General features: G+C 44.0%; 1 protein-coding gene across 1 annotated transcript in view; it reads left to right on the forward strand.

The window, feature by feature from the left end:
• nalcn (sodium leak channel, non-selective) overlaps nt 1-26447 on the forward strand; it is a 240857-nt gene that overhangs the window by 201451 nt on the left and 12959 nt on the right. Inside the window, exons 36-38 of the mRNA XM_069890481.1 lie at nt 3737-3830; nt 5398-5530; nt 13073-13188. Of these exons, the coding sequence (XP_069746582.1) occupies nt 3737-3830; nt 5398-5530; nt 13073-13188 (343 nt within the window). The remainder of the gene's footprint in view (nt 1-3736; nt 3831-5397; nt 5531-13072; nt 13189-26447) is intronic.

Genomic DNA, 26447 nt, shown 5'->3' on the forward strand with positions numbered 1-26447 from the left:
TCGCCATATAATACGATCTTGGGAAGGCGATAGTCCTCCATTCTGGAGACGTGACCCATCCAGCGCAGCTGGATCTTCAGCAGCGTGGACTCGATGCTGTCGACCTCTGCCATCTCGAGTACCTCGACGTTAGGGGTGTGAGCGCTCCAATGGATGTTGAGGATGGAGCGGAGACAACGCTGGTGGAAGCGTTCTAGGAGCCGTAGGTGGTGCCGGTAGAGGACCCATGATTCGGAGCCGAACAGGAGTGTGGGTATGACAACGGCTCTGTATACGCTTATCTTTGTGAGGTTTTTCAGTTGGTTGTTTTTCCAGACTCTTTTGTGTAGTCTTCCAAAGGCGCTATTTGCCTTGGCGAGTCTGTTGTCTATCTCATTGTCGATCCTTGCATCTGATGAAATGGTGCAGCCGAGATAGGTAAACTGGTTGACCGTTTTGAGTTTTGTGTGCCCGATGGAGATGTGGGGGGGCTGGTAGTCATGGTGGGGAGCTGGCTGATGGAGGACCTCAGTTTTCTTCAGGCTGACTTCCAGGCCAAACATTTTGGCAGTTTCCGCAAAGCAGGACGTCAAGCGCTGAAGAGCTGGCTCTGAATGGGCAACTAAAGCGGCATCATCTGCAAAGAGTAGTTCACGGACAAGTTTCTCTTGTGTCTTGGTGTGAGCTTGCAGGCGCCTCAGATTGAAGAGACTGCCATCCGTGCGGTACCGGATGTAAACAGCATCCTTCCTTATATAAGGAACCAAAAACTAATCATGATACACCAGATGAGGTAAACATTTAGGCAAGTGTATCTGTAGTTTAAAATGAGACCTCTCACTGACTGCTCGCTGCTCCTGGGGTACACTGGTGCTCACTACACTGTTGGTCAGTAAGTTCCCTGCAGCCCATGTACAGGTACAAGACCCAACCTCTCATCCCTCTCATCCACTGCCTAACCCCATCTGGATTCATCCTCACTTAAAAAAAATCCCTCTATGGCCAACACCCCTTCATACTTCCATAACCCCCACAACCCCACCTCATAGAACCTCCTCCGATCTAACTCTCCCAAGTCCTGACACCCCTCCTTGTCTCTGTAACTCCCTCCAGTCCCTACACACTTCCCTATCTCTGTAACCCACTCCAGTCCCTGGAGCCCTCCATATCTCTGTAACCTCCTCCGGTCCCTACAACCTTCTTTATCTCTGTAGCCCTGCAGTCCCGACAACACTCCTATCTGTGTAATTTCCTCCAACCCTTACACCCATCCCTATCTCTACAATGACCTCCAGTTCTTACACCCTTCTCTGGCCATGGGATCTTTCATATTCACCGCAGAGAGCAGGCAGGGCTTCTTATCCTCAAGGAAGCCCACCTGAGACCCAATTTAAATGGCAGCAAATGGGGTAAAATATTTAGGGATACAGGTTGATAATAATTTCAGTAATTTATACAAATTGAATTATTCAACTTAAAAAAATTGGAGAAGATTTGAATAAATGGATGGCATTGCCACTAACATTATTGAGCAGAGTTATCTGGTTTAAAATGAATATATTCCCTAGAGTAAAGTATCTTTTTTCAAACATTGCTAATACTGTTGCCACAAAAGTTTTTTCAAGAATTAATTAAATATATAAGGAGATTTCTCTGGAAGGGTTAGATGTCAAAGGTTTCTTTAGATAAATTAACATGGAAATTTGAATTAGGAGGCCTACAGCTTCCAAATTTTTTAAAAAATATTATTTCAAGGCAGCTCAAATGAGGTTTCTTGCTTCATTTTTTGAAGGAGAGAAGTCAGCATAGATTAAAATAGAAATTGATAAAACGGGAGAGAGAATGCCAGAAAACTTATATATATAATATATGGGAATCAAAATTAATATTGGGTGAGAGGGAGACCCCTTCGTTAAAACATTTGATGAATGAATACCTGGAATAAGATAAATTGGAATAAGAAATTGGAACGTAGGGGGTTGTGCTCGCTATAATGCCTCTGACTCAAAATCGACTTATTCCATTTACAATGGGTAATCAATTTTTAAATATTTGGTCTTGTAAAGGGATTAGATTGTTATGAAGGAGGAAATTTAATGTCATTTGAATAATTAAAAAATAAATATGGGATACAAAATAATACACTTTTTTGTTATTATCGCTAAGGGCTTATTTAAGAGATAAATTGGTCCAACAACGTTATTACCAAAATGTAATGATGTGGAGATGTTGATTTGTAATATACATATAAATAAATTTACTTCAGCTATGTGCATTTTATTGCAAAAGGGAACTCCTAAGCAGGGGATCCATAGGTCCAGACAGAGATGAGAGACAAATTTAAATATTAATATTGCTGAACAAAATTAGTCGAGTTATGTCGACAAATACAATAAATGTTAGATATAGATTAATTCAAATTAATTTTCTATATCAATTATATTTTACGCTGCAGAAATTAAATAGATTGAAGTCAGATTTATCAGCTCAATATTTTAGATGTGGCTAGAAGATAGGTACCTTTTTACACTCTATTTAGTCCTGCCCTAAAATCAGACCTTTTTGGATAAACTTCGGAACTTTTTTAAAACAGGCTACAGCAGTGGTTCTCAACCTTTTTCTTTCCACTCACATACCCCTTTAAGTAATCCCTTACTAGTCACAGAGCACTGATGGCATAGGGATTACTTAAAGGGGTACGTGAGTGGAATGAAAAAGGTTGAGAACCATTGGGTTACGGGAACTAAATTTCCACAAAATCCAATGGTAATATTGTAGGAATAAGACGTAATTTTAACTATTTATATATCAAAAAGAATTTATAAAGATTGCATTAGCAGTAGCAAGAAAATATATATCAGTAATGTGGAAATCAGACACCCATATAGGTATGGTGTGATGGAATGCAAAAATGCATAGTTGCATTCCCCTTGAGATTACTTAAATTTTAAGAAATAAATATGTTTTATTTTTAAAAATTTGGCACCCATATTTGCAAATTGTGGGAATTAATTTATTGATATTTTCCTTAAACTTTGAGAACCTTGTTAACCTCCTTGGAAGAGCTAAAAAATGTAAATGGTTAGAACCGTGTGGTGGGTGGTGTCTACTTGGCAATCAGGCTTCTTTTCTTTCTTTATTTTCTATTTTATATCTTGTTACTTTCTATCATTATTTATTTTCTTTATTTGGGGATTCTTTGCTGGGGGAGGTTGTGTGCTTTATATCATCATGTTTAATGGAACGGACACTATTAATTGATGATTGTATTTTGCTATTATTATACGTATAGATAAAAATATTTAAATAAAATATTTAAACAAAAGCTAGCCCATCTGTCAGTGTAGCATTCCCTCGACATGCAGCATCAGTTTTGTGCTCAAGTTTTTGCAAGAGAATTAAACTCTTGACCTTCTGACTTGGCCAAGGTTTTGACATTGTGGTGCTCAATCAGCTTGACTTTTAGTTGTAATCATTCAGTTGGATGGTGGCATAAGGATGAATTGTTGAAAAAAAACTATATTTCACAGATTATGTTAAACTCATCAACTAATCCATGAGCAAATAGTTGGTCCTTATGCACATTAGTGGTAACAAAGGCTATAGTTCAAAGAAATAAAATCTTGGGGTTTTTTTCACATCGAGCTGGTGTTTTGAATCCTTTCATAATTTTGCCAGTATGGTTAGCCTGGGCTGTTTGTCAGACCATTTGGTTTGCTTCACCGGTGATTAATGTTGCCCCTTATCTTCCATACAGGCATGCAAACTTCTCCTCTGCTGGTAAAGCCATCACCGTCCTGTTCCGCATCGTCACAGGGGAAGACTGGAATAAGATCATGCATGACTGCATGGTGAGTAGAGAGTTGCCCCTGCTCAAGGTTAAAGGCATCCCCCAAAGGATCTGTAGGCTAGGAAAAGCACACTACCACTTCTGTGAGGGCAGACTTGTACATGTTCAGTTCTTTTGCATATATGTTACAGATCATGTATGATAGGATTTAATGGACTGATCGAAAAAGTTATTTTCTATGCGAAGGAATATCCAGTGCATTGTGGGTAACCTTACAAGTCCAAGGGTTGATGTTGAGCAACTGTTCCTCCTACATCAGAGAATGGGAATCTTAACTCCCTTCCCCAATAACCTGTTGAAACTTGGGTGGAGTTGGAAAGACCAGGATCCTTCGAAAATATCCACACTTGAAGTTGAAATATCGGCATTTAAGTGCAAGAATTGAGGGTGAAGGAACTAAGGTGGGGAGGTGGAGTTGATGTACACACCAACCACTGTCTGGTCAAGTGCTGGAGCAGGCATGAAAGGCTGTGGCCTCCTCCAGCTCTTCTGCATTATAATTGGCTAAACTGCCATTGATCTGGGGTCGTATCATGTCCTGAAATTGATGCATGTCAGGCGCAGAGGAGCCAAGGTCACAGCCTGCATCAGGTAGGTGTGGTGGCACCTGGAGTTCATGTGGGTCTCGTCTACCAATCCTAGAACCATTTAATAATGATGATGAGTTTATTGTCATACACATGCACCAAAATTCTTACTTTGTAAAATAAAACAACAAAAAATTAACTAAAACAACAATTTGGTGCATGCTTTCTCACTCTTGACCTCCCTAATGGAAGGAAGGCGAAGACTGTGTTCAGGGTGCGTTGGCTGCCTTTCCTAGGCTGTGGGAGTTGTAGATGGAGTCCGTGGAGGTGAGGGAAGTTTGCGTGATGTTCTGAGCTGCATTCATCACCTTCTGTAGCTTCTTCCGACCTTGAGCAGATCAGCTCCCTTCTCATGCTGTGATGCATCTAGCAAATGTGCTTTTGATGGAAAATGGGGGAAGAGGAGAGGAGGAGATTGATCTTTAATCCTGGGTCCCTGGTTGGTTATTTGGTTGCCTAGAAAAGTAAACATAGCCAGATCAATTAACGGCTCTGACCTCCAATCTATTGCAGACACCTTCGTGAGGTGCTGCTTCAAGAAGGCAGCCAGCATCACAAAGGAACCCCATCACCCTGGTCACATCCTCTTCTCACTGCTATCTTCGAACAGAAGGTACAGACACCCAAAGTCCAGCACCTCCAGTTTCAAGAACAGTTTATTTCCAACAGCTATCACACTCTTGAACTTCCCTCACTACACTAATCATGAGCTACTCTGACACCACACAAACGACTTGTTTGCACCATTTTAACACTATTTTTATTTTCCTCTAGCTCTAAGGAAACTGACTATATCTTTTCGACTTATTTTCTCTATTTAATGTGTATTTTTGTAGTTGTTTTAGGAAATATCTGTTCAGCCGCAGTAAGAACGTCAATGCCTTTGTATCCTGTACAATATATGCAACAATAACTTGTTATCACTGTTAGTGCTGGAGGGAATGCAATGCTGGGTCCAAGACTCTTGCCCTTTTTCCACAGGTCCAACCACCTTTCTGTACCCCCAACGATGAGAACTACTGGGAGACAGACTGTGGAAACTACGCTGGAGCCCTGATGTACTTCTGTTCCTTTTATGTCATCATTGCGTACATAATGTTAAACCTTCTTGTTGGTAAGTTTGTTTTAAGTTTGCTGGGAGGGGCACAGCACAGTTGTTACTGGAGTCGGCCATTACTGGGGATACCCAGTTTGTCAAACGGCTCTCTCAGCTTAAGGGGAATGTGCGCTGTTAAGATGCTGGAAATTATACATCAGAAGCTCTGTCCAAGAGAGGGGTTGCCCTCCAAAGATCACTCCCATGTGGGCCATCAAACGGTGGATGGGTTTGGTGTGTGGACATTGAATTTCTCTCCATGTGACCCTGCATAATTCACCCATTTTCTTATTTTCCCCAAGGATTCTGTTCTTACAAACTCATGGGGTCACACAGCGTGCAACGGGTCATTCAGCCCAACTTGCCCACACCTCGTAAAATGCAGCACCTCACATTTCTCTGTATTAAATTCCATCAACCATTCCTCTTCCCTGGTATAAGAGTGAATAGAGACAATGAGCATACATGAATGTATCTGTACTTAGAGGAAAATATAGATAGTATAGACAAGAATTAATAAGGGAAGGTAATGGAATAGAGAGAATAAGGAGGGAATTAAAAGAGTGACCTTTGTGACATATGAAAAGTGAAATCTTTTCTGGGGGAGGCGGGGTGGGGGGAAATAGCGGTCACTGCAAAATCAGTTGACGCTTGCGAGTGGATTCGCAAATCCAAATGGAGAGGGGAGATGTGGTTGTCCGACAAGGGATAAAGGACAACTCAGGAGGTGAAGGGGAGATTGGGGATAAATAAGATAGAAATAGGAGAATAAGGAAAATGTTGGATGTTGTAGGAATGTTGTCTTATAAAGAGTTGAAAATAAGAAAACAGAAATGGAAAAGGAGGAAAGGTAATGATGGAAAAACGGAAAGAGAAGATAAACAAAATATAAAAGGGCTACGCTGAACTATATGTCTTTAAATATTAATGGAATACATAACCAAATTAAAAGGAAGAAACTACTAAATTTAAATGAATAAATGTATTCCATTAGAAAAAATAACATATAAGTTAAGAAATAATATTGAAATATTCGAACAAGTATAGGAGCCTTACATTAAATACAATAGCGAAAACCTACCGGGGACAAACATTACCTAAGTTGATGGAAGGAGAAGGAAAGAAAAGAATGGACTCAGTAGAATTTCTGGTGTAATTTTGTTGAATGACAACATTGTCTGACTGGCTTAATGCAACCTAGATTGTATACCTAAAATGGATGAGGGGGGGGGGTGGGGGGGTGGTTTGGGAGGAAAGGGGGGGGGGAGAAAAAGTCACTGTATATGTGTGAAAAAGAAACAGTGTATATCATGGCTAATGTGATTTATGGTGTGAAAAATAAAAAATTTAAAAAAAAACATTCCTCTTCCCACCTGCCCAACAGATCAAGATCCTGCTGCAATCCTTGGCAACTGTCTTGTTCATATTCCAGTTCAGGCCTTTTAATTGTCCTGAATTCTCATTGTTCCTGCTGTCTGGACTGAGTTCTAGAATCAGTCACATTCCACCTCTCAACTGTTGCCCAATGAAACTCAGCACACAGTAACCCTGCCTAATAAACATGCTTCTTTATCAATCGCTGTTCGTTCAGACAGCTCAGACATTCACAGTGCAGTTTCAAAGAAGACTCATTAACTGAGAGAAACACAAGAACTGCAGATGCTGGGATCCTTGAGCAAACGGTGAGAAGGTGGAGGTTCTCAGGGGGTCAGGCAACGTCATGCAGAGAAATTGTCAATGTGTCATGTTGGGACTCCACAAAGGGACCACAGCCAAAACACTGACTGACCACTTCTGTCCAAAGATGCTGCTTCACCTGCTGAGTCCCTCCAGCCTCAATTGTTTGCTTGAGACTCAATAACTCATCAGTTCATTTCACACCTACCAAAGCCTTGTGCTTGTGTTCAGGTGTCACCAATTCTAGATGAATTTGGCCAGGGTTTGATGCTGGGAGTTTCTCTCCCAGGTTCTTCCTCATTTGTTTGATCTACTGAGTTATTGCTGCCAATTCTCCTGTGAGGCATCTTTTTACATATTTCTTTATGTATCTCCTGGATGTTGCCAATTGCACGCCCATCACTTTCCTTTTATGAACTTATTTCTTTCATTTCCTTCAAACTCCCACTGCCTTCCACAGTGACATTATCCACCTACTCCACAACGATCAGAGTTCAGACTTGAACAGTTTGTCAGACTGCCCCTGGTATACAGTATCCCACTATCTCTGTGAACATATCCCCATTTGTTTTCCTCCATACCCAGGGCAGTTAGTCTAAGTCGGCTGAAAACCTGCATCAACTACGTTCCCATGTTGACACTAACCAAGTGTCTAAGTGTCATCATGGTCCACTTCACCGGGTCTCTTAGCTTCCCATCCTTCTCTCTCTCTCTCCCCCCCTCTCTCTCACCTCCCCCTCTCTCCCTCCTCCTCTCTCTTCCTCTCACTCCCTTTACCTCCCTCCCACTCTCCCTTCTCCCCTTTCCTTCACTCTCCCTTCCTACCTCTCTCCGTCTCCCCTCTTTCTTTCTCCCTCTTTCCCTTCTCTGTCTCCATCTCTCCCTCTCTTTCTCTCTCATGTCTAAACAACTCAAATGCCCCTTCAAACAGACATCTTTGATCAAGCTTTGCCTCACCTGTCTATTCATGATAGCACTCCTGTGGCTTGGTTAGCACATGGAGCTTACTGCTGTTGTGGTCCCTGTCAATCAAAGTCACAAAAGATAACCATTGTCACATTTCTGGGCAAATTGGCTACCATGTCTCCCACATCGCATCAGTGTCTGCACTTCAGATGTATTACACTGCCCATAAAGTAGCCCATGAACATTGAGAAGAGACTGCAGAAAGATGCAGCCTGTTCTTTACACTAAGAGTCAGTGTGCACAACCAAAGAAAGGCACGTATTTTCAGCGCAGACTGCTTGTTAACAAAAGCAGTTAGCAACAGGGGCAAGCAATGAGTTGGCGATGGGGATGGCAAACAGGGATAAACCAAAAACATTTAGTTTAAGACCACAAAATATTGAAGCAGAATGAGGCCATTCAGCTGATCAATTCACCCTGCCATTACATCATGGTTGATTTACTATCCTTTTCAACCCCATTCTCCTGCATTCTCCCTGTAACCCTTGATTCCCTTCCTTATCAAGAACCTATCTATCTCTGTCTTAAATATTCCCAATGACTTGGCCTCGACAGCCATCTGCAGCAACGAACCTCACAAATTCACCACCCTCTGGATAAAAAAACTCTCCTCACTTCTGTTCTACAGGCACAATTTTGTATTCTGAGGCAATGTCCCCTAGTCTCAACATAGGAAACATCCTCTTCGCGTCCACTCTAACCAGGCCTTTCAGTGTTCGATAGGTTTCAATGAGATCCCCTTCATCCTTCCAAACACCTGCAAGTACAGACCCAGAGTCATCAAACACTCCTCGTATGATAACCCTTTCATTCCAGGGATCATTTCAGTGAACCTCCTCTGGACCCTCTGAATTGCCAAAATGTATTCCTTGGATAAGCAACCCATTACTGCTCACAATACTCCAAGTTCAGTCTGGCCAATGTTTTATAAAAGCTCAACTTCACATCTCTGCTTTTATATTCTATCCCCCTCGAAATAAATGCCTTCCTTACAAATGACTTGACCTTTTGGGAATTTTCCACGAGGATTCCCAAGTCCCTTTCCAACTGTGATTTCTGAACTTGTCGCTTGGTTAGAAAATAGTCGACATCTTTATTCCTTTAGTCATTTAGTCAGAAAACAGTGTGTAAAGGGAGCAGAAGATTTCAGCAATATCACCCAAGCAGGTGACTTCCTCAGAAAAATGTAAAGATAGTTACATCTAAATTCTGTACGTGAAATTGTGATCACTTTGAAAAGAGTAATAACCAGCTTGATTGATTGATTGGAGAATTACCCAATTAGCCTGGATATAGAGTTGAAATCGCATGCAACCTTATTTCAAAAATCATTGATGTTTCTTTGTTGACTTTCACTAACTGGTAATTAACATGAACACGGGGATTCTGCAGAGGGTGAGTTCAATAACAAAACACTTCTTCCCACATCAAGTCATCTCCCCATTCATTTAGCACTGTGGGTAATTCCTATGTACAGAGTTTTGTCAGGCTCATCATGGTTGACAATTTTCTAACAAATGTTCACCAGAGGGAATTTGCCCTGGTTTGCCGAGGATGTCATTATCCATAGTTGACAGTTGTAAAATATTCACAGCATAGTTTCAACTGCAGTTTGTTTCCATGGTAATACTGGAGGGACTGGCTCAGCGCACAGAAGGTGAAGAGGAGACTTAATGGAAGTGTTCAAAATCAGGGAGGTTCAGCTAGTACAAATCAGAAGATGTTCCCAGGGGCGGGAGGATGGGTGACTAGAAGACACAGGGAGAAGGGGATCAGAGGGAGAACCAAAGGCTTTTATGCAGCGAGTTGCTGTGAACTGGGATGCACTGTCTGGAAGGGCATTGGAAGTATATTTAACAGGAACTTTGAAAAAGAAATTAGTTAAATACTTGGGATGACATGGTTGGCGTAGCAGTTAGTGCAACGCCTTTGCAGCACCAATGATCGGGACCAGGGTTCAAATCCCACGATGTCTGTTGGGAGTGTGTACGTTCTCCCCATGTCTGCGTGGGTTTTCCCTGGGGGCTCCACCGTTCAAAATGTACTGGGGGTGTAGGTTAATTGGGTGTAAATTGGACAGCACGGACTCGTGGGCCAAAATGGCCTGTTACCGTGCTGCAGGTTGAAATTTAAAATTTAAACCATTCGAGGGCTGTGAGGAAAGAGAAGGGAGGCAGATTGATTGGAGATTCTTCTGAAGTGCTAGTCTGATGAATGAAAACTAAGTGGTTATTGTTAAGCATATGAGCTACCAGAAGACTGAAAGGTGGCTCATAGTCATAGAATCATACAGCGTGGAAACAGGCTCTTCGGCCCAACTTACCCACACTAACCAAAATGTCTTGCCCAACCTAGTCCCACCTGCCTGTGTTTGACACATATCCCTTAAAACCTATCCTATCCACATACCTGTCCAATGTTTTCTTAAGCTTTGTGATAGTATCTGCCTTAACTACTTTTTCTGGGAACCCACCCCCACTGTTTTTTAAAAAAAAACCCACAGGTTAAATCTCTCCCCCCTCACTTTAAACCTGACTTTGTCCACCTCATACTCCTGCACTCCAAGGAATAAAGCCGCAACCTGTTTAATCTCTCCCTATAGCTCAGCACCCCGCCCCCAAGTCCTGGAAACATCTTCATAAATCTTTCTGTACCATGTTGTGTACTATTTCAAAAGGCTGTAAGAATCAACCAAGGAATTACAAGCCAGTGAATTTAATGTCTGTCATGGGGCAGTTACTGCAGTGGATTCTGGTAGACAAGATCCATGGGCAGTTACAGTAGTGGATTCTGGTAGACAGGTTCTACCAGCATTTAGAAAGGCAAATACTGATGAGGGATTGTCAGTGTGTAGCTTTGTGTGTGGAAACTGTGTCTCATGAATCATTTGAAGAGGTGACCAAGATTTACGGAGGTGGGGCAGAATAAGTGGTCTATTTGGAAGCTGATAAGGGTTTGCATGGGAAATGGTCTAATTGCATGGGATCCAGGGTCAGAGGGTCAATTGGATCCAATTGAATAGCTTGATGGTTGGAGTCAGAGGGTGACAGTGAGGGTTGTTTCTCTCATCGGATGCCTATGGCTTGTGGTGTGCATTTGGTACTGCTTCTGTTGTTTGTCATTTAAATTTAGACAAACAGCACAATAAAAGGTCATTTTGTCCCACAAGTCTGTGCCGCCCAATTAACCTACACCCCTGGTATGTTTCGAACGGTGGGAGGAAACCTGCGCCACCGGGGAAAATCCACATGAGGAGAGCTTACAAACTCCTTACAGAGAGCACGGGATTCAAACCCATTGGTGCCGCTTTAAAGGTGTGGTGCCAACCATACCACCCAATGTTAATCACTTGGACGTCAATGTTAGCAGATGAAATTTAACTCGAACAAGAGTGATGTGTTGTACTTTTGGTTGGTTAAACCAAGGTAGGACTGACATCATGAAAGGTAGAGCCCTGAGGAATGTTGTAGTACAAAGAGACTTGGGAGCACAGGTACTGTATATAGTTCCATGAATGTTGTGACAGGTAGGCAGGTTGGTGAAGGAGGCATTTTCTTTCATCGATCAAGGAAATCATGTAACATTGTACAAGAGGTTGGTGAGAATATTGTGTATAGCTGTGGTCATCCAGCTAAAGGAAGAGCTAAAGCTGGAAAAGGTTCAGAAATGATTCATGAGAATATAACTGGAATTGGTAAGGTTGGCAGGCAAGGAGAGGCTGGATAGGCTGGGATTTTTCTCCTTGCAGCATTGGAGGTTAACAGGCGACCTTGTCAGAGTTGATAAGATCATTAGGGGCACAGACAAGATAAATAGTCAAAGTCATTTTCCCAGTGTTGGGGAATCTAAAGCTAGAGGCCATAGATACAAGGTGAGAGGGGAAAAATTTAAAAGGGACTCTGGGACAACCTCACATAGAGGGTGATGGGTAATGCAGAACAAGTTGCCAGAAGAAGTGGAGACAATTGTGATACTCAAAAAGCATTTAGACAGGTGCATGCATAGGAAAGATTCAAGAGGGACATGGACCAAGGCAGGCAAATGGGGTGCTTAGTCGGCATGGACAAGATGGGCAGAAGGGTCTGTTTCCATGCTATGTCTGTTTTATACTCCTGAGAGTGTGACTGGGAGCTAGACACGCCCCATTACTGGACCATAACACTTTCATGAAAAGAAAGATTTGCATTTACCTTTCAAGATATCTTAATACCTTGCAAGCAAATTAATAATTTTATTTCCACTTTCTATTGTAATGTGAGAAAAATGACAGCCAGAGAGTGCAAAGCAACCTCCAGCAAAAAACACAGTGTGTTTTTTCAGTTTTGCATGGTTGACTGAGTGGTGAATGTTGGGCAGAACATTGGAAAGTTCCCTCCTGTCCTTCTCAAGTAATTTTTTTTAAAAATTTTAATTTAAATTTAATTTTTTTTTAATTTAAATTTTGGCATACAGCACAGTAACAGACCATTTCGGCTCATGAGTCCGTGCTGACCAATTTACACCCCGAAAACCCATGCAGACACGGGAAAAGTGTATAAACTCTTTACAGGCAGTGCAGAATTTGAACCCCGGTTCCTATCACTGGCACTGTAAAGGCGCTGCGCTAACCCTATGTCATTTGTATCATTTCCACAACATTCCCTGCCCACACAGTCAGGGCCCAAGGTGGTCAAGGCCTACAATAATCAGTGCCCACTGTGCTGCCCCAAAGTAGAATCTTTTTGCCCCTCCAAAAGCAGTGTGTCACTATACTGTCACCTCACAATTTCTAGAATAGGAACCCCATTCTCCTAGTACAGGCGCACTGATTAGAGCTGGCATGTGTGAGGGAGCAACCATCATAGCGGGATCACGTTAGCTCCGAAGGATTCTTTCAGCCTCATCGTAGGTGATGACCCTTGTACTTTTTCCTGTCAGCAATCATTGTGGAAAACTTCTCGCTGTTTTATTCAACCGAAGAGGATCAGCTCCTGAGTTACAATGATCTTCGCCACTTCCAAATCATTTGGAACATGGTTGATGACAAGAGAGAGGTAGGTAACCAATTGCAGCATAGACAAGGGATCATGGGTGCTGAAGTGTTCGTCAGGATCAGAAACACACAGAAGAGAGCTTGGATGGAACAGAATGATGAGATGGCAGGAAGGGTAAATAAGTTTTGCTCGGGGATCGTGGAGTACAGTAAAACTCCAATTATCCAAAATGGTTGGGATCGGACCTATGTTTTTTCAGATCGCTGGTCATTTTTTTTTAAAACAGCCCAGTAGCAACAGCAACTCACTTGTATTAATGTTCAAACAAGAAACAACAGGGGAAGGCTTTTTAAGCATTAAAATAATGTTTAATTCTCACCAAAAAAATGCTGGCTGCAGCTGATCATCGACACATCCCCACCACTGCCGTTGATCCCCGGAGAGGCTTCCCATGCTGGTGGAATACTCACTGGTGAGTCGGTGGGCTCCTGTCTACCTGGTCACTGGAGCTCCTGATGCCCGAGTCCCAACTCTTAATCCTCCCCAAGGCCTTCCCAGTGTGCGTGTGCAGTAGTAGGCCGAGGGGAAGGTTTGGAGTTGGCGTTGGGAGCTTCGGTGTGCCGAGGTGGGAGGGAAGCAGATAGGAGAAAGGAGAGGGGAGGGAAGGTCACTGAGCCCAAGGTCTTGCTCCTGCTGAGAGTTTGCTCTCCTTGATGATGCCAGGACAAGGGATTCTTCTGACCGCTTTGGGCTGGGAGACAGTGACATGTATTTTGAAAGAGAGAGGTGGAGAGAAAAGTCAATAGAGGAAGGAAAATAAGAAATGGAAAGAGAGAGGGTAGGGAGTTACCTAAAACAAGAGCAGTCAACATTTTAATTTCATGTCGGGTAAAAAAATTTTCAACCTGTGAGCTCATGTGGGCTCCACAAAAATTTCAGATAAATGAAGATTTCTGATTTTTTTCAATTATCCTTATTTATCCAAATTTTTTTTAAATTCGGATAAATGAGGATTTTGGAGAATCAGATTTCAGATAATTGGAGTTGTACTGTACAAATCAGTGGGTGCTGCTGAACCATAGTCTGTGCCCACAATATTCCCTGACTGTACAGCCAGTCCCCACACCATTCCCTGTCTGTACAGCCTATCTCCACACCATTCCCCATCTGTACAGCCTGTCCCCACACCATTCCCTGTCTGTACTGTCTAACCCCACAACATTCCCTGTCCATAAGCCTGACCCCACACCATTCCCTGTCTGTACAGACTGTCCCCACATCATTCCCTGTTCATACAGCCTGTCCCCACAACTTTACCTGTCCGTGCAGTCTGTCCCCACACCATTCCCTGTTCACACGGTCTGTCCCCACATGGTCAATGCCCACATAATTTCCTATCCAAGGTTAGTACACAGTCGTAGACGTATCTAGGGAATGGCATGTGGGGCAGGGGTTGCTATTGTCCTTGCCTTACAAGCCCCTGAAGGCCCTGCCAGCCACCCGCTGATGGCCTCGCCAGCTGCCCCCTGACAACCCCACCCACTGATAGGCCCACCAGCTGTTCACTAACGCCACTGCTGATAGCCTGCCCTGACCATGTGCTGACAGCTCATTTTTTTAACCTGGGAGGGGGAAGAGGTGCCAATGTCAGTGGCAGCCCTAGGGTGTCATTTCCATAATATTCCCTGCCCACACGGTCAGGGCCCAAGGTGGTCAATGCCTACAATAATCAGTGCCCACAATGGTCAGTGCCAAAATCATTCCCTGCTCATGTTCAGTGCCTACACCACTTCCTGTCTATGGTGGCCAGTGGTCACTGCTCATGTGGTGATTGCCTGTGATAGTCATTGCCTATGGGTATGTGCAAATGGGTATGTGTCCAGCAATAATCTAGACATAGTCGAGGCAGACTATATTATCAAGCTGGGTGTATAAGGGATGGTTTTCCAGATCTACTGTATATGTTGAGGAACCAATGAGAAAACAGGATGCTCTAGGTAGAAAATAATGGTTCATTAATAATCAGGTAAATTAGGACTATTCAGTTTTAATTAGTTCCATTTGGAACCACGGTCGTAAATACAAAGAAATAAAATTATGAAGGCATGAGACGCGTTTATATGGCAAAGTTTAATGAATTAACATATTGTTTAAAACAAACATATGCCCCTTTAAGCCACAATAAAGTGATCCAAAATTGGCAAATAAAAGAAGTTAAACCTGCAAGGTAAATGTTTATAATGTTGCTGTAACAAAAGCAGTAAACACTTTCCAGAAAATTTCAGAGCATAAAGTCAGGACTGATCTCATGATTTATCGACGGTATAATTTTATTCTGAGTAAACAGAAAAAGATTAGCAAATGTCAGTGTGGGTGTCCAACAGACTAAGGTGGGAGAAATTATAAAAACTGAGAAGTCTGCAGAGACTGGAATTCTGAAACAAAGCCTGAAATGCTCGGAAGGCTCCACAGGTCAGTCAACACTTTTCAGATGCTACTGACCTGCTGCGTTCCAACACCTTTTGTTCTAGTTTTCACAGGAGGTGTATGAGGGAATGAGGCAAAAGTAGAAAAAGAAAAAAATATCAGGACTAAGGAACCAAATAAAAGTAGCAGCAGTGATAGTACAGGTGGTGGAGAAAGCCGGGTTTAATTCTGGCCTTGGGGACTGCCTTTGTGGAGTTTGCACATTCTGTCTTCATGCGTCTTGCTGGGTGCTTTGGTTTCAAGTTTAAGTTTATTACCATCTGGCTGCGCGTGCGTGCACACGCACGCACGCACGCACACACACACGCACACACACACACACACACACACACACACACACAAAACTTTAAAGAAAAATAAATATAAATATTTTGGAATAATTTACTCAGTTACAGGGTGCTGTTCATCAATCTCACAGCCTACGGGAAGAAGCTATTTCCCAGCCTGGTAGTACTCATTTTCATGCTCCTGTAAGTCCTTCCTGGTAGTAGGTGATCAAAGATACTGTATGATGGATGGAAAGGGTCCCCAATAATTCTTTAAGTCTTATGTAAGCAATGCTCCAGGCAAATGTTGTCAGTAAAGGAAAGGGAGACCACAGTGATCTTCTCAGCCATTTTGATGATCCTCTGTATTGACTTCAGGTCCGATGCTTTGCAGCTACCATCCCACACACTGATGCAAACAGACAGGACACTCTCATTTGTGCTTCTGTAAAAGGTTGCAAAGATGGGGGCCGGTAGCCTTGCCCTCCTCAGCTTGCTTAGGAAATGTAAGTGCTGCTGGTCCTTCCTGACAAATGAGGAGGTGATGTGGGTCCAGGATAGATGCTTGCACACCAAGGAACTCTGTGCTCTCCATTCACTTCACAGTAGAGTTGTGTAGTGGTGAGTGATCCTCCCAATCCAACAGATGGGAGGTTGGTTGGCTGCTGTAAATTGCTTCAGTTACAAATAATTAGAAGACTGAGGTTGTTGATGGGAACATGGGGAGAATAAACTGGGATCGGAAGGATTTGTATGATTGAGTGCTTGAGGGCCAACACAGACCTGGTGGCAGAAGAGGAGCCTGTGGCTATGACTCCATGGGTGCAATGGGCCAGTAGGGCTAAAATTAGAGTTGTAGTCTACAGCACAGAATCAGACCCTTTAATCCAATGTTTCCATGCTGACTAAATCAGTCCCATTTACCTGGATTCTTTCCATATGTCTCTGAACCTTTCCTATCCACAGCCTGTCTAAATGTCCTTTGAACATCACAATTATCCCCGCCTCTACTTGCCCTGGGTAAAGGGCTGTGACTATTCATCTTATCCTTGCCCCTCATGAGTTTATAAATCTGTATTTTGTACCTCCTCCAACCACTCCCTCACCCCCCCCCACCCTTAGCCTCTAAATTTCATAGGAAAAAGTCCCAGCCTTTCCTTATAAGACAAACCTCCCCCTACCAGTCTCGGAAACACTTTTATGAATCTTTTCTGCTCCCTTGATTGATAGGATTGGGTGTTTCAATCCCTGACATTTCAATATTGGTCAGATTGATCCTCTCTCATAGAATTAGTACAGTCGGTGGCCTCAATGACAATAATGCAGGGAATATTATCTGATATTGGACACATCTTCAGGTGTATTCCCTGGTAGGGGAATACAAAACACCCTCTGCCAAGGCAGGCCCACCACAGGGTGATCAGACCTGTGGGGGGTGTCCCATATCCGTTTCTCCTGTTGGTCATTTGCAGCCCAGGTAGGATCCCTCCTTTTCAGCCAGAGTCAGAGGGGGATTTCATTGCCCTGTGATTCCTACTTCCCTCAGAAGCTTGGTCATGCATTTGTCAACAAACCTTCTGCCACCGACTTCAATCGGGCATGCCCTGACTTTAAAGCTTTATTGTTCTGCTTCTGCTACAAGATTAGTATAGCACAGTGTCTTCTGTTCTTGCACCTCATCCATGGTACCCTCCCAAGGAATCATCAGCTCAATAATGAAGGCAATCTGCTGAGAACTGGACCAGAGTACCAGATCTGATCTCAGGTTGGTGCTGGCAATTTCCTGAGGAAAGATTACTCATTGACCAAGGTCTGCAAGCAATTTCCAGTCTCTGACTATGTTCAATTTGCCCGTTTTTCTGCATGGATCCTGTGTCTTATTCCCTCCCGGATAAAAGGTATTAGGCATGGGAGGGCATCTGATTTCTGGGTGTTTGACAGCAGGGTATTCGAAGTTCTTATTTTTTCTTTGAGTTCAACTGCTAGACTGCACTTGACTGTATCGCCAGGTATATCAGCCTTGAGTGAGACTGACGTTGTATCCAACGAAAATGTGCTTGAGGGTAGCAGCAACTATGCAGAGGGGACATGCTGGGTCCTATCCGAACCATAGATTTAGGTTTGTGGGAGGGGGCAGGACATTATAAGTGGGCTCTGATGATAAAGCTTGTTCTTTTTGACTCTTTATTCCATAGGTCCTTCTGGGTTAGTCTCTTCCTTTCATCTTGACCATTGCCCTTGTTCTGGTTGAGATATGGCTTTGGCAAACCTGGCTGCTGCTTCTTGTCACCACACTTCCTCCACCACTAGGTGCCATTGTTCAGATGGACTTGCTTTTAGCAAGGTGGGTTTGCTTGTTTCTAAGCCAAAGCCCCCTCCACCTTCCGGTGTCGGAGTGCTGATTTTGCATTCTGTTCTGCTGCAGTCGGTGCCTGTTGATGTCCATTCTTTGCCTGTTGATAAGGCTGAGGCAGCACCTCTTATGCACAGGTCCCGTGATTCTCTGAGTGTCATCTCCAGCCTCACCTTGGTACATAATTATTCCTCTACAAGGCGAGACAATGGCAATGACAGGATTCCCTCCCCATAAAGCCCAACTCTACTACAACATTTGTGAGCTAATCAGACTCTCCATTTTCTCAGTGTTTGATAGAGGTGCTTCATATATTGTTAATGGTCACTTGAATTGTGGTAGCAGCCCAAACTGGAGCCGACTCTGGTAGAGCAATGTTGTTGATTTGCTGAAGGCCACCGAGTGTATGCTGTCTGAGATGTTCATCCTGCGCAGTGTCCTTTAGGGTTGCATTATACCAATGTCTGAGGCTTTTGATCGGTTTCTCCAGGATGGTTGGTATCGGTTCTTCATTAATGCAAACCTTTCATCTGCAAGCCTTCCCTTGACAATGGAAATACTGTGAGATTTGCTTGGTTTGATTCCCATTCATGCCCATTTGATATTTCCATGAAGCCTATTGAGGAAGTGCTTAGTGCAGGCCTTTGTGGTTGTTAATATTGGCAGGTTGTTCACGCATCCTCTAATTGGAAGAAGGCATACCCCACATGCTCCCCTCCTACCACCCAACATGATGCATGGATGATGAGCAAGGGAAGAGATGGTGCTGCCAAGCAGTGGTGTTTTCCTGTGTTGTTTCGGAGAACAGGAGATCCTGAAAATACGCTTGGATGAGATGCGTGATGGCCTATGGAAGTTGAAGGCTGTCCAGAGCATCTTAAGAGGGACTGATCCAAAGTCATGAGCTGGATCTAAAAATACTACGTGCAAATCTTTGTTTTCCCTTTCTGCTGTTTGTATCTAGTGTTGTGCTAGTATGTTCTAAGGATCCTAAAAGTCCTGCCTTCTGCTCTGATATATCAGCAAACTTATTGATCACCAGGTACGTAGAGAGTTGTTGAGCCACGACACTGAAGAAAATTTTTCCTTCCACGTTCAGAAGACTGAACTGTCAGAATTGACTGATGGCTGAGTAGTTATTTGATTTGAGAATCAAGATCCCTCCTGCTCTCTGCAATGCCTTAGGTATGATTCCTTTCCCCATGCCCCCCTCTTCAGCATCCAAAGAAACTTCAGGATACCAGGGGTGTTCTTATACACCCTGTATGAAATTCCATTGGGTCCTCTTTCCATGTAAGAGGCCTCTTGTCCAGCTGATGTTCTGGTCAGCATGTCGGTAGAAATGTTAATTGGATTATTCCTTGGCTATCTGCATGAGTCTTCCTCAAGTTCCCTCCATGTCTCACTCTTTTCTACAGTGAAAATGCCTTTGATGAACTTGTAAGCATCATTGTAGAAGTCGCTCATGCCAGATCTTTCTTTCTATGCTGCTTTCTCAGGCACTCTGCTCTTCACAGAGTGACAAGATGCTTCTTTATCTCTTCCTGTAAGAGATTTGACCTACTTCTTAAAAAAAAGTGGACAGTGTGAGTTCCCTCATTAAGCTCCCTCAAGCACTTTTTCTTGCCTTGATGAATCTTAAGGCCCCTCTCTTAAGGTTACCTTTGTCCAGCCACAGAAGCAACTCTGGAGTTTCTTTCTTACAAGAGTGGCCCCTCACCCCAAGTCCAAATCCCGCTGCGCAGCTCAGACGGCAAAGTCCTCCTCAGCAACAAGATCTCCATCCTCAACCGATGGTCAGAACACTTCCAATCTCTTTTCAGTGCCAACCGCTCAGTCCAAGATTCCGCCCTGCTCCAGCTCCCTCAACAGCCCCTAAGGTTAGAGCTGGATGAGGTCCTCACCCAGGATGAGACATATAAGGCAATTGAACAACTGAAAAGTGGCAAAGCAGCAGGTATGGATGGAATCCCCCTCCCAGAGGTCTGGAAGGCTGGCGGCAAAACTCTGCATGTCAAACTGCATGAGTTTTTCAAGTTTTGTTGGGACCATCATCACCCTGTACAAAAACAAAGGCGAGAAATCAGACTGCTCAAACTACAGGGGAATCACGTTGCTCTCCATTGCAGGCAAAATCTTCGCTAGGATTCTACTAAATAGAATAATACCTAGTGTCGCCGAGAATATTCTCCCAGAATCACAGTGCGGCTTTCGCGCAAACAGAGGAACTACTGACATGGTCTTTGCCTTCAGACAGCTCCAAGAAAAGTGCAGAGAACAAAACAAAGGACTCTACATCACCTTTGTTGACCTCACCAAAGCCTTCGACACCGTGAGCAGGAAAGGGCTTTGGCAAATACTAGAGCGCATCGGATGCCCCCCAAAGTTCCTCAACATGGTTATCCAACTGCACGAAAACCAACAAGGTCGGGTCAGATACAGCAATGAGCTCTCTGAACCCTTCTCCATTAACAATGGCGTGAAGCAAGGCTGTGTTCTCGCACCAACCTCTTTTCAATCTTCTTCAGCATGATGCTGAACCAAGCCATGAAAGACCTAAACAATGAAGACGCTGTTTACATCCGGTACCGCACGGATGGCAGTCTCTTCAATCTGAGGCGCCTGCAAGCTCACACCAAGACACAAGAGAAACTTGTCCGTGAACTACTCTTTGCAGACGATGCCGCTTTAGTTGCCCATTCAGAGCCAGCTCTTCAGCGCTTGACGTCCTCCTTTGCGGAAACTGCCAAAATGTTTGGCCTGGAAGTCAGCCTGAAGAAAACTGAGGTCCTCCATCAGCCAGCTCACCACCATGACTACCAGCCCCCCCACATCTCCATCGGGCACACAAAACTCAAAACGGTCAACCAGTTTACCTATCTCGGCTGCACCATTTCATCAGATGCAAGGATCGACAACGAGATAGACAACAGACTCGCCAAGGCAAATAGCGCCTTTGGAAGACTACACAAAAGAGTCTGGAAAAACAACCAACTGAAAAACCTCACAAAGATAAGCGTATACAGAGCCGTTGTCATACCCACACTCCTGTTCAGCTCCGAATCATGGGTCCTCTACCGGCATCACCTACGGCTCCTAGAACGCTTCCACCAGCATTGTCTCCACTCCATCCTCAACATTCATTGGAGCGCCTTCATCCCAAACATCGAAGTACTCGAGATGGCAGAGGCCGACAGCATCGAGTCCACGCTGCTGAAGATACAGCTGCGCTGGGTGAGTCACGTCTCCAGAATGGAGGACCATCGCCTTCCCAAGATCATGCTATATGGCGAGCTCTCCACTGGCCACCGTGACAGAGGTGCTCCAAAGAAGAGGTACAAGGACTGCCTAAAGAAATCTCTTGGTGCCTGCCACATTGACCACCGCCAGTGGGCTGATATCACCTCAAACCGTGCATCTTGGCGCCTCACAGTTCGCCGGGCAGCAACCTCCTTTGAAGAAGACCGCAGAGCCCACCTCACTGACAAAAGGCAAAGGAGGAAAAACCCAACACCCAACCCCAACCCACCAATTTTCCCCTGCAACCGCTGCAACCGTGTCTTCCTGTCCCGCATCGGACTTGTCAGCCACAAACGAACCTGCAGCTGACGTGGACATTTACCCCCTCCATAAATCTTCGTCCGCGAAGCCAAGCCAAAGAAGAAGAGAGTGGCTGATCTATCAGGTCCAATGTTGATTGTCTGGCTCGTGGTCATTTCCGGTCCTAGATCTTTTGCCATGTGGTCTGCCATTGAGTAATCTTACTGACTCCAGGGGTATTCTTTGTTTTGACATTTTCATAGCCATTAGTCGATAGATCCAACACGCTGTACAACAATGGCTCCTGGTGGCACTCTCTGCCAAGGCTTAATGATAATAATGACTTTATTGTCATATACATTTTACTATGTTAAATGGCGAGCTCTCCACTGGCCACCGAGACAGAGGTGCACCAAAGAAGAGGTACAAGGACTGCTTAAAGAAATCTTTTGGTGCCTGCCACATTGACCACCGCCAGTGGGCTGATATCGCCTCCAACCATGCATCTTGGCGCCTCACACTTTGGCGGGCAGCAACCTCCTTTGAAGAAGACTGCAGAGCCCACCTCACTGACAAAAGACAAAGGAGGAAAAACCTAACACCCAACCCCAACCAACCAATTTTCCCCTGCAACCGCTGCAACCGTGCCTGCCTGTCCCGCATCGGACTTGTCAGTCAACAACGAGCCTGCAGCAAACGTGGACATACCCCTCCATAATTCTTCGTCCGCAAAGCCAAGCCAAAGAATTTACTCATATCTGAAATTCTTATTTTCTGCAGCTAAACAGGTACTCATGAAGATGAGTAAGTTAATTGAATTGATTTAAAAGAGACAATAAATACTTAAGACAGAAAATAAATATGTATAATAATCCTGGTGCAGAAAGTGACTTGCCATAGTGCAGACTGTCCACGATTCCCTCCACCTCTCAGGCATTTCTCTGATATTCTACATTCCTGACAAATAGCTCAGGCCTCAGACTTCACCTGCCTTTAACCTCATATGGATGCTGGATGGCCTGCTGAATTTCCCTAGCACTTCTGTGAACTGCACTATACCCCATCATCTGCAGATTTTTTTTTCTTTACTTCCCCCATGATTGCGCCAAGGGGATGTTCAAGTGCAATTGGAAAGAAACTGTTCCTGAACCTAGAGATATAAAGGTAGCAGAGAAAAAAGATTGTACCCAAGGTGATGGAGGCCCTTTGATGTTGGCTGTCCCCTTGAGGCGCTGCCTCACGTAAAAGTCTTCAGTGGGCGGAAGGTCAGAGCCTAAAATGGACCTGGCTATGTTTGCTTTCTCCTGCGGTCTTCTGTGTTCCTGGGCACTTAAATTTTCAAACCAGGCTGTGATGCAATCAGTCAGTATACTTGCCACAGAGCACCTGCAAAGGTTTTATCCTGCAGCATGACAGATCTCCTCAGACCTCTCAGTATGTAAAGACATTGGTGTGCCTTCTTTACAGTTTCCTCGATATGCTAGCTCCAGGAGAGGTTTTCTGAAATATGGACCCCCAGGAAGAATGTGAAGGTTCTGACCCTCTCTTGCTCTGTCCTATGAATGCGGCCAGGCGCGTGGTCCCTCAGGCTCTCCTTTATGTTGAAGTGTTCATAAAATTACTGACTTCCCACAAAAGATGAAAAGAGAAAAATAAGCAGAAGTCAAAATAATGCAATGATAAATTGACAGTGTGAATTTCAGAAAAGCAAATCACGTTCTACCAATGTCATTTAGCGTGGAAGCAGGCCCTTTGGCACAACTTGCCCGCGTTGACCAAAATATCCCACCCACACTAGTCCCAGCTACCTGAGTTTGGCCCATATCCCTCTAAACCTATTCTATCCATCTATCCAGCCAAATGCCTTAACCACCACCTCCGGCAACTTATTCTGTACAAACAAAAATAGAGCACAAAAATCTGTAGATACTGTGGTTGAAGTAAAAACACAATGCTGGAGGAACTTAGAAGATCAAACAGTGTCCTTTATATAGCAAAGCTTGTTATGTACACCCACTACCCACTGTAAAACAGCTACCCTTCACGTTCCTGTCAAATCTCTCCCTTCTCTCTTTAAACTTGTGTCCTCTGGTTACCAGTTCACCTACTTTGGGCAAAAGGACTCTCTACATTCACCCATTTGACTTATGATTTTGTCCACCTCTATGAGATCACCCCTCATCCTCCTGTGCTCCAAGGAATAAACCTTGGCCTGCTCAACCTTTCCCTATAGCTCAGCCCACTGAATTGTGGCAACAAACGTATAAATCTTCACTGCACCCTAACCCACTTGAGAACCTCTTTCCTGTAGCACAGTGACCAAAGCTGGGAAGCTAGAGCCCAGGACCAAAGAATCTTATAGCTGTATAAGGTACTGGTGAGACCGCACCTGGAGTACTGTGTCCAGTTCTGGTCTCCATATTTGAGGAAGGATATACTGGCTTTGGAGACGGTCCAGAGGAGGTTTACTAGGTTGATCCCTGAGATGAAGGGGTTGACTTATAATGAAAGATTAAATCATCTAGGATTATATTCGTTCAAGTTCAGAAGAATGAGAGGAGATCTTATAGAAACATATAGGATTATGAAGGGTATGGATAGGATAGATGTAGGAAGGTTTTTTTGAGTTGGCCGGGGAAACTAAAATCTCAAGATTCGGGGGAGTAGATTTAGGACAGAGATGAGGAAAAATAGTTTTTCCCAGAGAGTAGTGAATGTTTGGAATTCTCTAACCAGGAAAGTGATTGAGGCTGCCTCATTAAACATATTTAAAATTCGGTTAGATAAATTTTTACATGATAGAGGAATTAGGGGATATGGGGAGAAGGCAGGTAGGTGGAGTTAGGTCATAAATTAGATCAGCCATGATCATATTGAATGGCGGAGCAGGCTCGATGGGCCATTTTTGGCCTACTCCTGTTCCTACTTCCTATGTTCCTACTTCCTATGTTCCTATATGTTCCTAATGAATCAGACCATATTATTCCCTTCTCAGGAAAACAGCTAACATGTCCAAGGACCCTTCCCATCCTGGACACCCTCACTCCTTCCCTCTCCCATCAGGCAGAGGTACAAGACATGTACCAGCAGATTCAAGAACCTGATTCTTGAATGGACCTCTCATCAGTGGAAGATGATTTCTTGATCTCACAAACCCTACTTCCTCATGACCTTCGCACTGTTTTTATCTGTATTTTTCTCATTGACACTAGATTCTTCACTGCTGATTTATTTTTTTTAATTGTTAAAAAGTTTATTGCCATACGTATTGTACAATGTACAGATGCACGAAACACCCACTTGGTGCAACCAAACAGATACTTTGTTTTTAAAAACAAGAGAAAAAAAACTCAAAGTAACATGATAAATATTCACCATTATCCACATACTTTGTCTTTCAGTTCAACTCAATTTTTCTGCTATTATTATTCATCTTGACAAGTGACTGTTTGGCTGCACCAAGAACCTTGGTGCATCTGTACATTATACAATGTGAATGACAATAAGCTCATTATCATTATTCTAGTTTTTTTGCACCGTTTTCTGTACTTTACCATGGGTTGGCTTGCCTAGATAGCATGCAGAACAAAGTTTTTTCACTCAATACCCAGCCAGAGAGGCCTGTGGTCATTTCCATCCTTAATGACGAGTGAGTGCAAAGGGCAAGGGTGTGTCCACTGGTGGTGAGCTCAGAAGAAGCAACAGGGTCATCAGAAGACCAGGTGATTGGCTCCATCTGATTCCAAGGGATGGTTCCTGTGGGAGTCACCATTGGCTGCTGAATCCTTGGTCCTAGCATGGGCTAAAGCGCCACCTTTCTGTAATCAGGGAGAGTGACTGCCTTCACCACTGAGTCAGTGTTTGGCCACGTGCTCCAGGATAACTGAAGGAGGGTAAATGCTTTGCAGGCTAATATCATAAATGCACAAAGAAAGATGGTGGAGGCTTCCTATCATCTGTTATCTCAGTCCCAAGACAGGTCGCTCACGTTTTCATGAGGTAGCAGAGAAAACGGTAATGCAGGAAAGGGTGAAGGGAGGAGCTGGAAACCTTCTTGCCCTCAGCACTCTCTTGAATCCCAGTTCCCGTGAGCCAGAATTCAGCAGCCCACAACCTGTGTGAGTCCTTCAGCCACTGAGCCCTCACTGGCCCACTACCTGTAGCGTTGTCTTCCGTACTTCTCCTTCTCAATGCGTGGGGTTCGCCCCGTTTCAGGTGCCTTGTGCCAGTCGACTTCTTCCCCGGAGTCTGCAGTCCTTTGTGGTACGCTGCCCAGCACAGGCGCTGCCATCTTGGGCACAGACTTCCATGGGATTCGTTCGAAACAAGGATGCGAATTGTAAGAACATAACATGAAACAGGAGCAGAAGTCAGTCATCTGGCCCATTGAGGCTGCTCCAACTTTCAATAAGATTCTGGGTGATCTGGCTGTGGACTCACCTACCCGCCTGTATCCCAAAACCTTAATTCCCCCAATATGCAAACAGCTGAAGTTTAAATATATTCAATGAGGCAGTCTCTACTGCTTCCTTGGGCAGAAAACTCCACAGATTCATTACTCTCTGGGAGAAGCGGCTCCTCCTCATTTATGTCCTAAATTTTTGTTGTGGTGTAGGTTTACATAGGTCAGCACAACATGTTGAGCTGAGGAGTCTGTACTATGTTGTATTTAC

This window comes from Narcine bancroftii, chromosome 7, assembly GCF_036971445.1.
Source record: "Narcine bancroftii isolate sNarBan1 chromosome 7, sNarBan1.hap1, whole genome shotgun sequence".
Taxonomy (NCBI): domain Eukaryota; kingdom Metazoa; phylum Chordata; class Chondrichthyes; order Torpediniformes; family Narcinidae; genus Narcine; species Narcine bancroftii.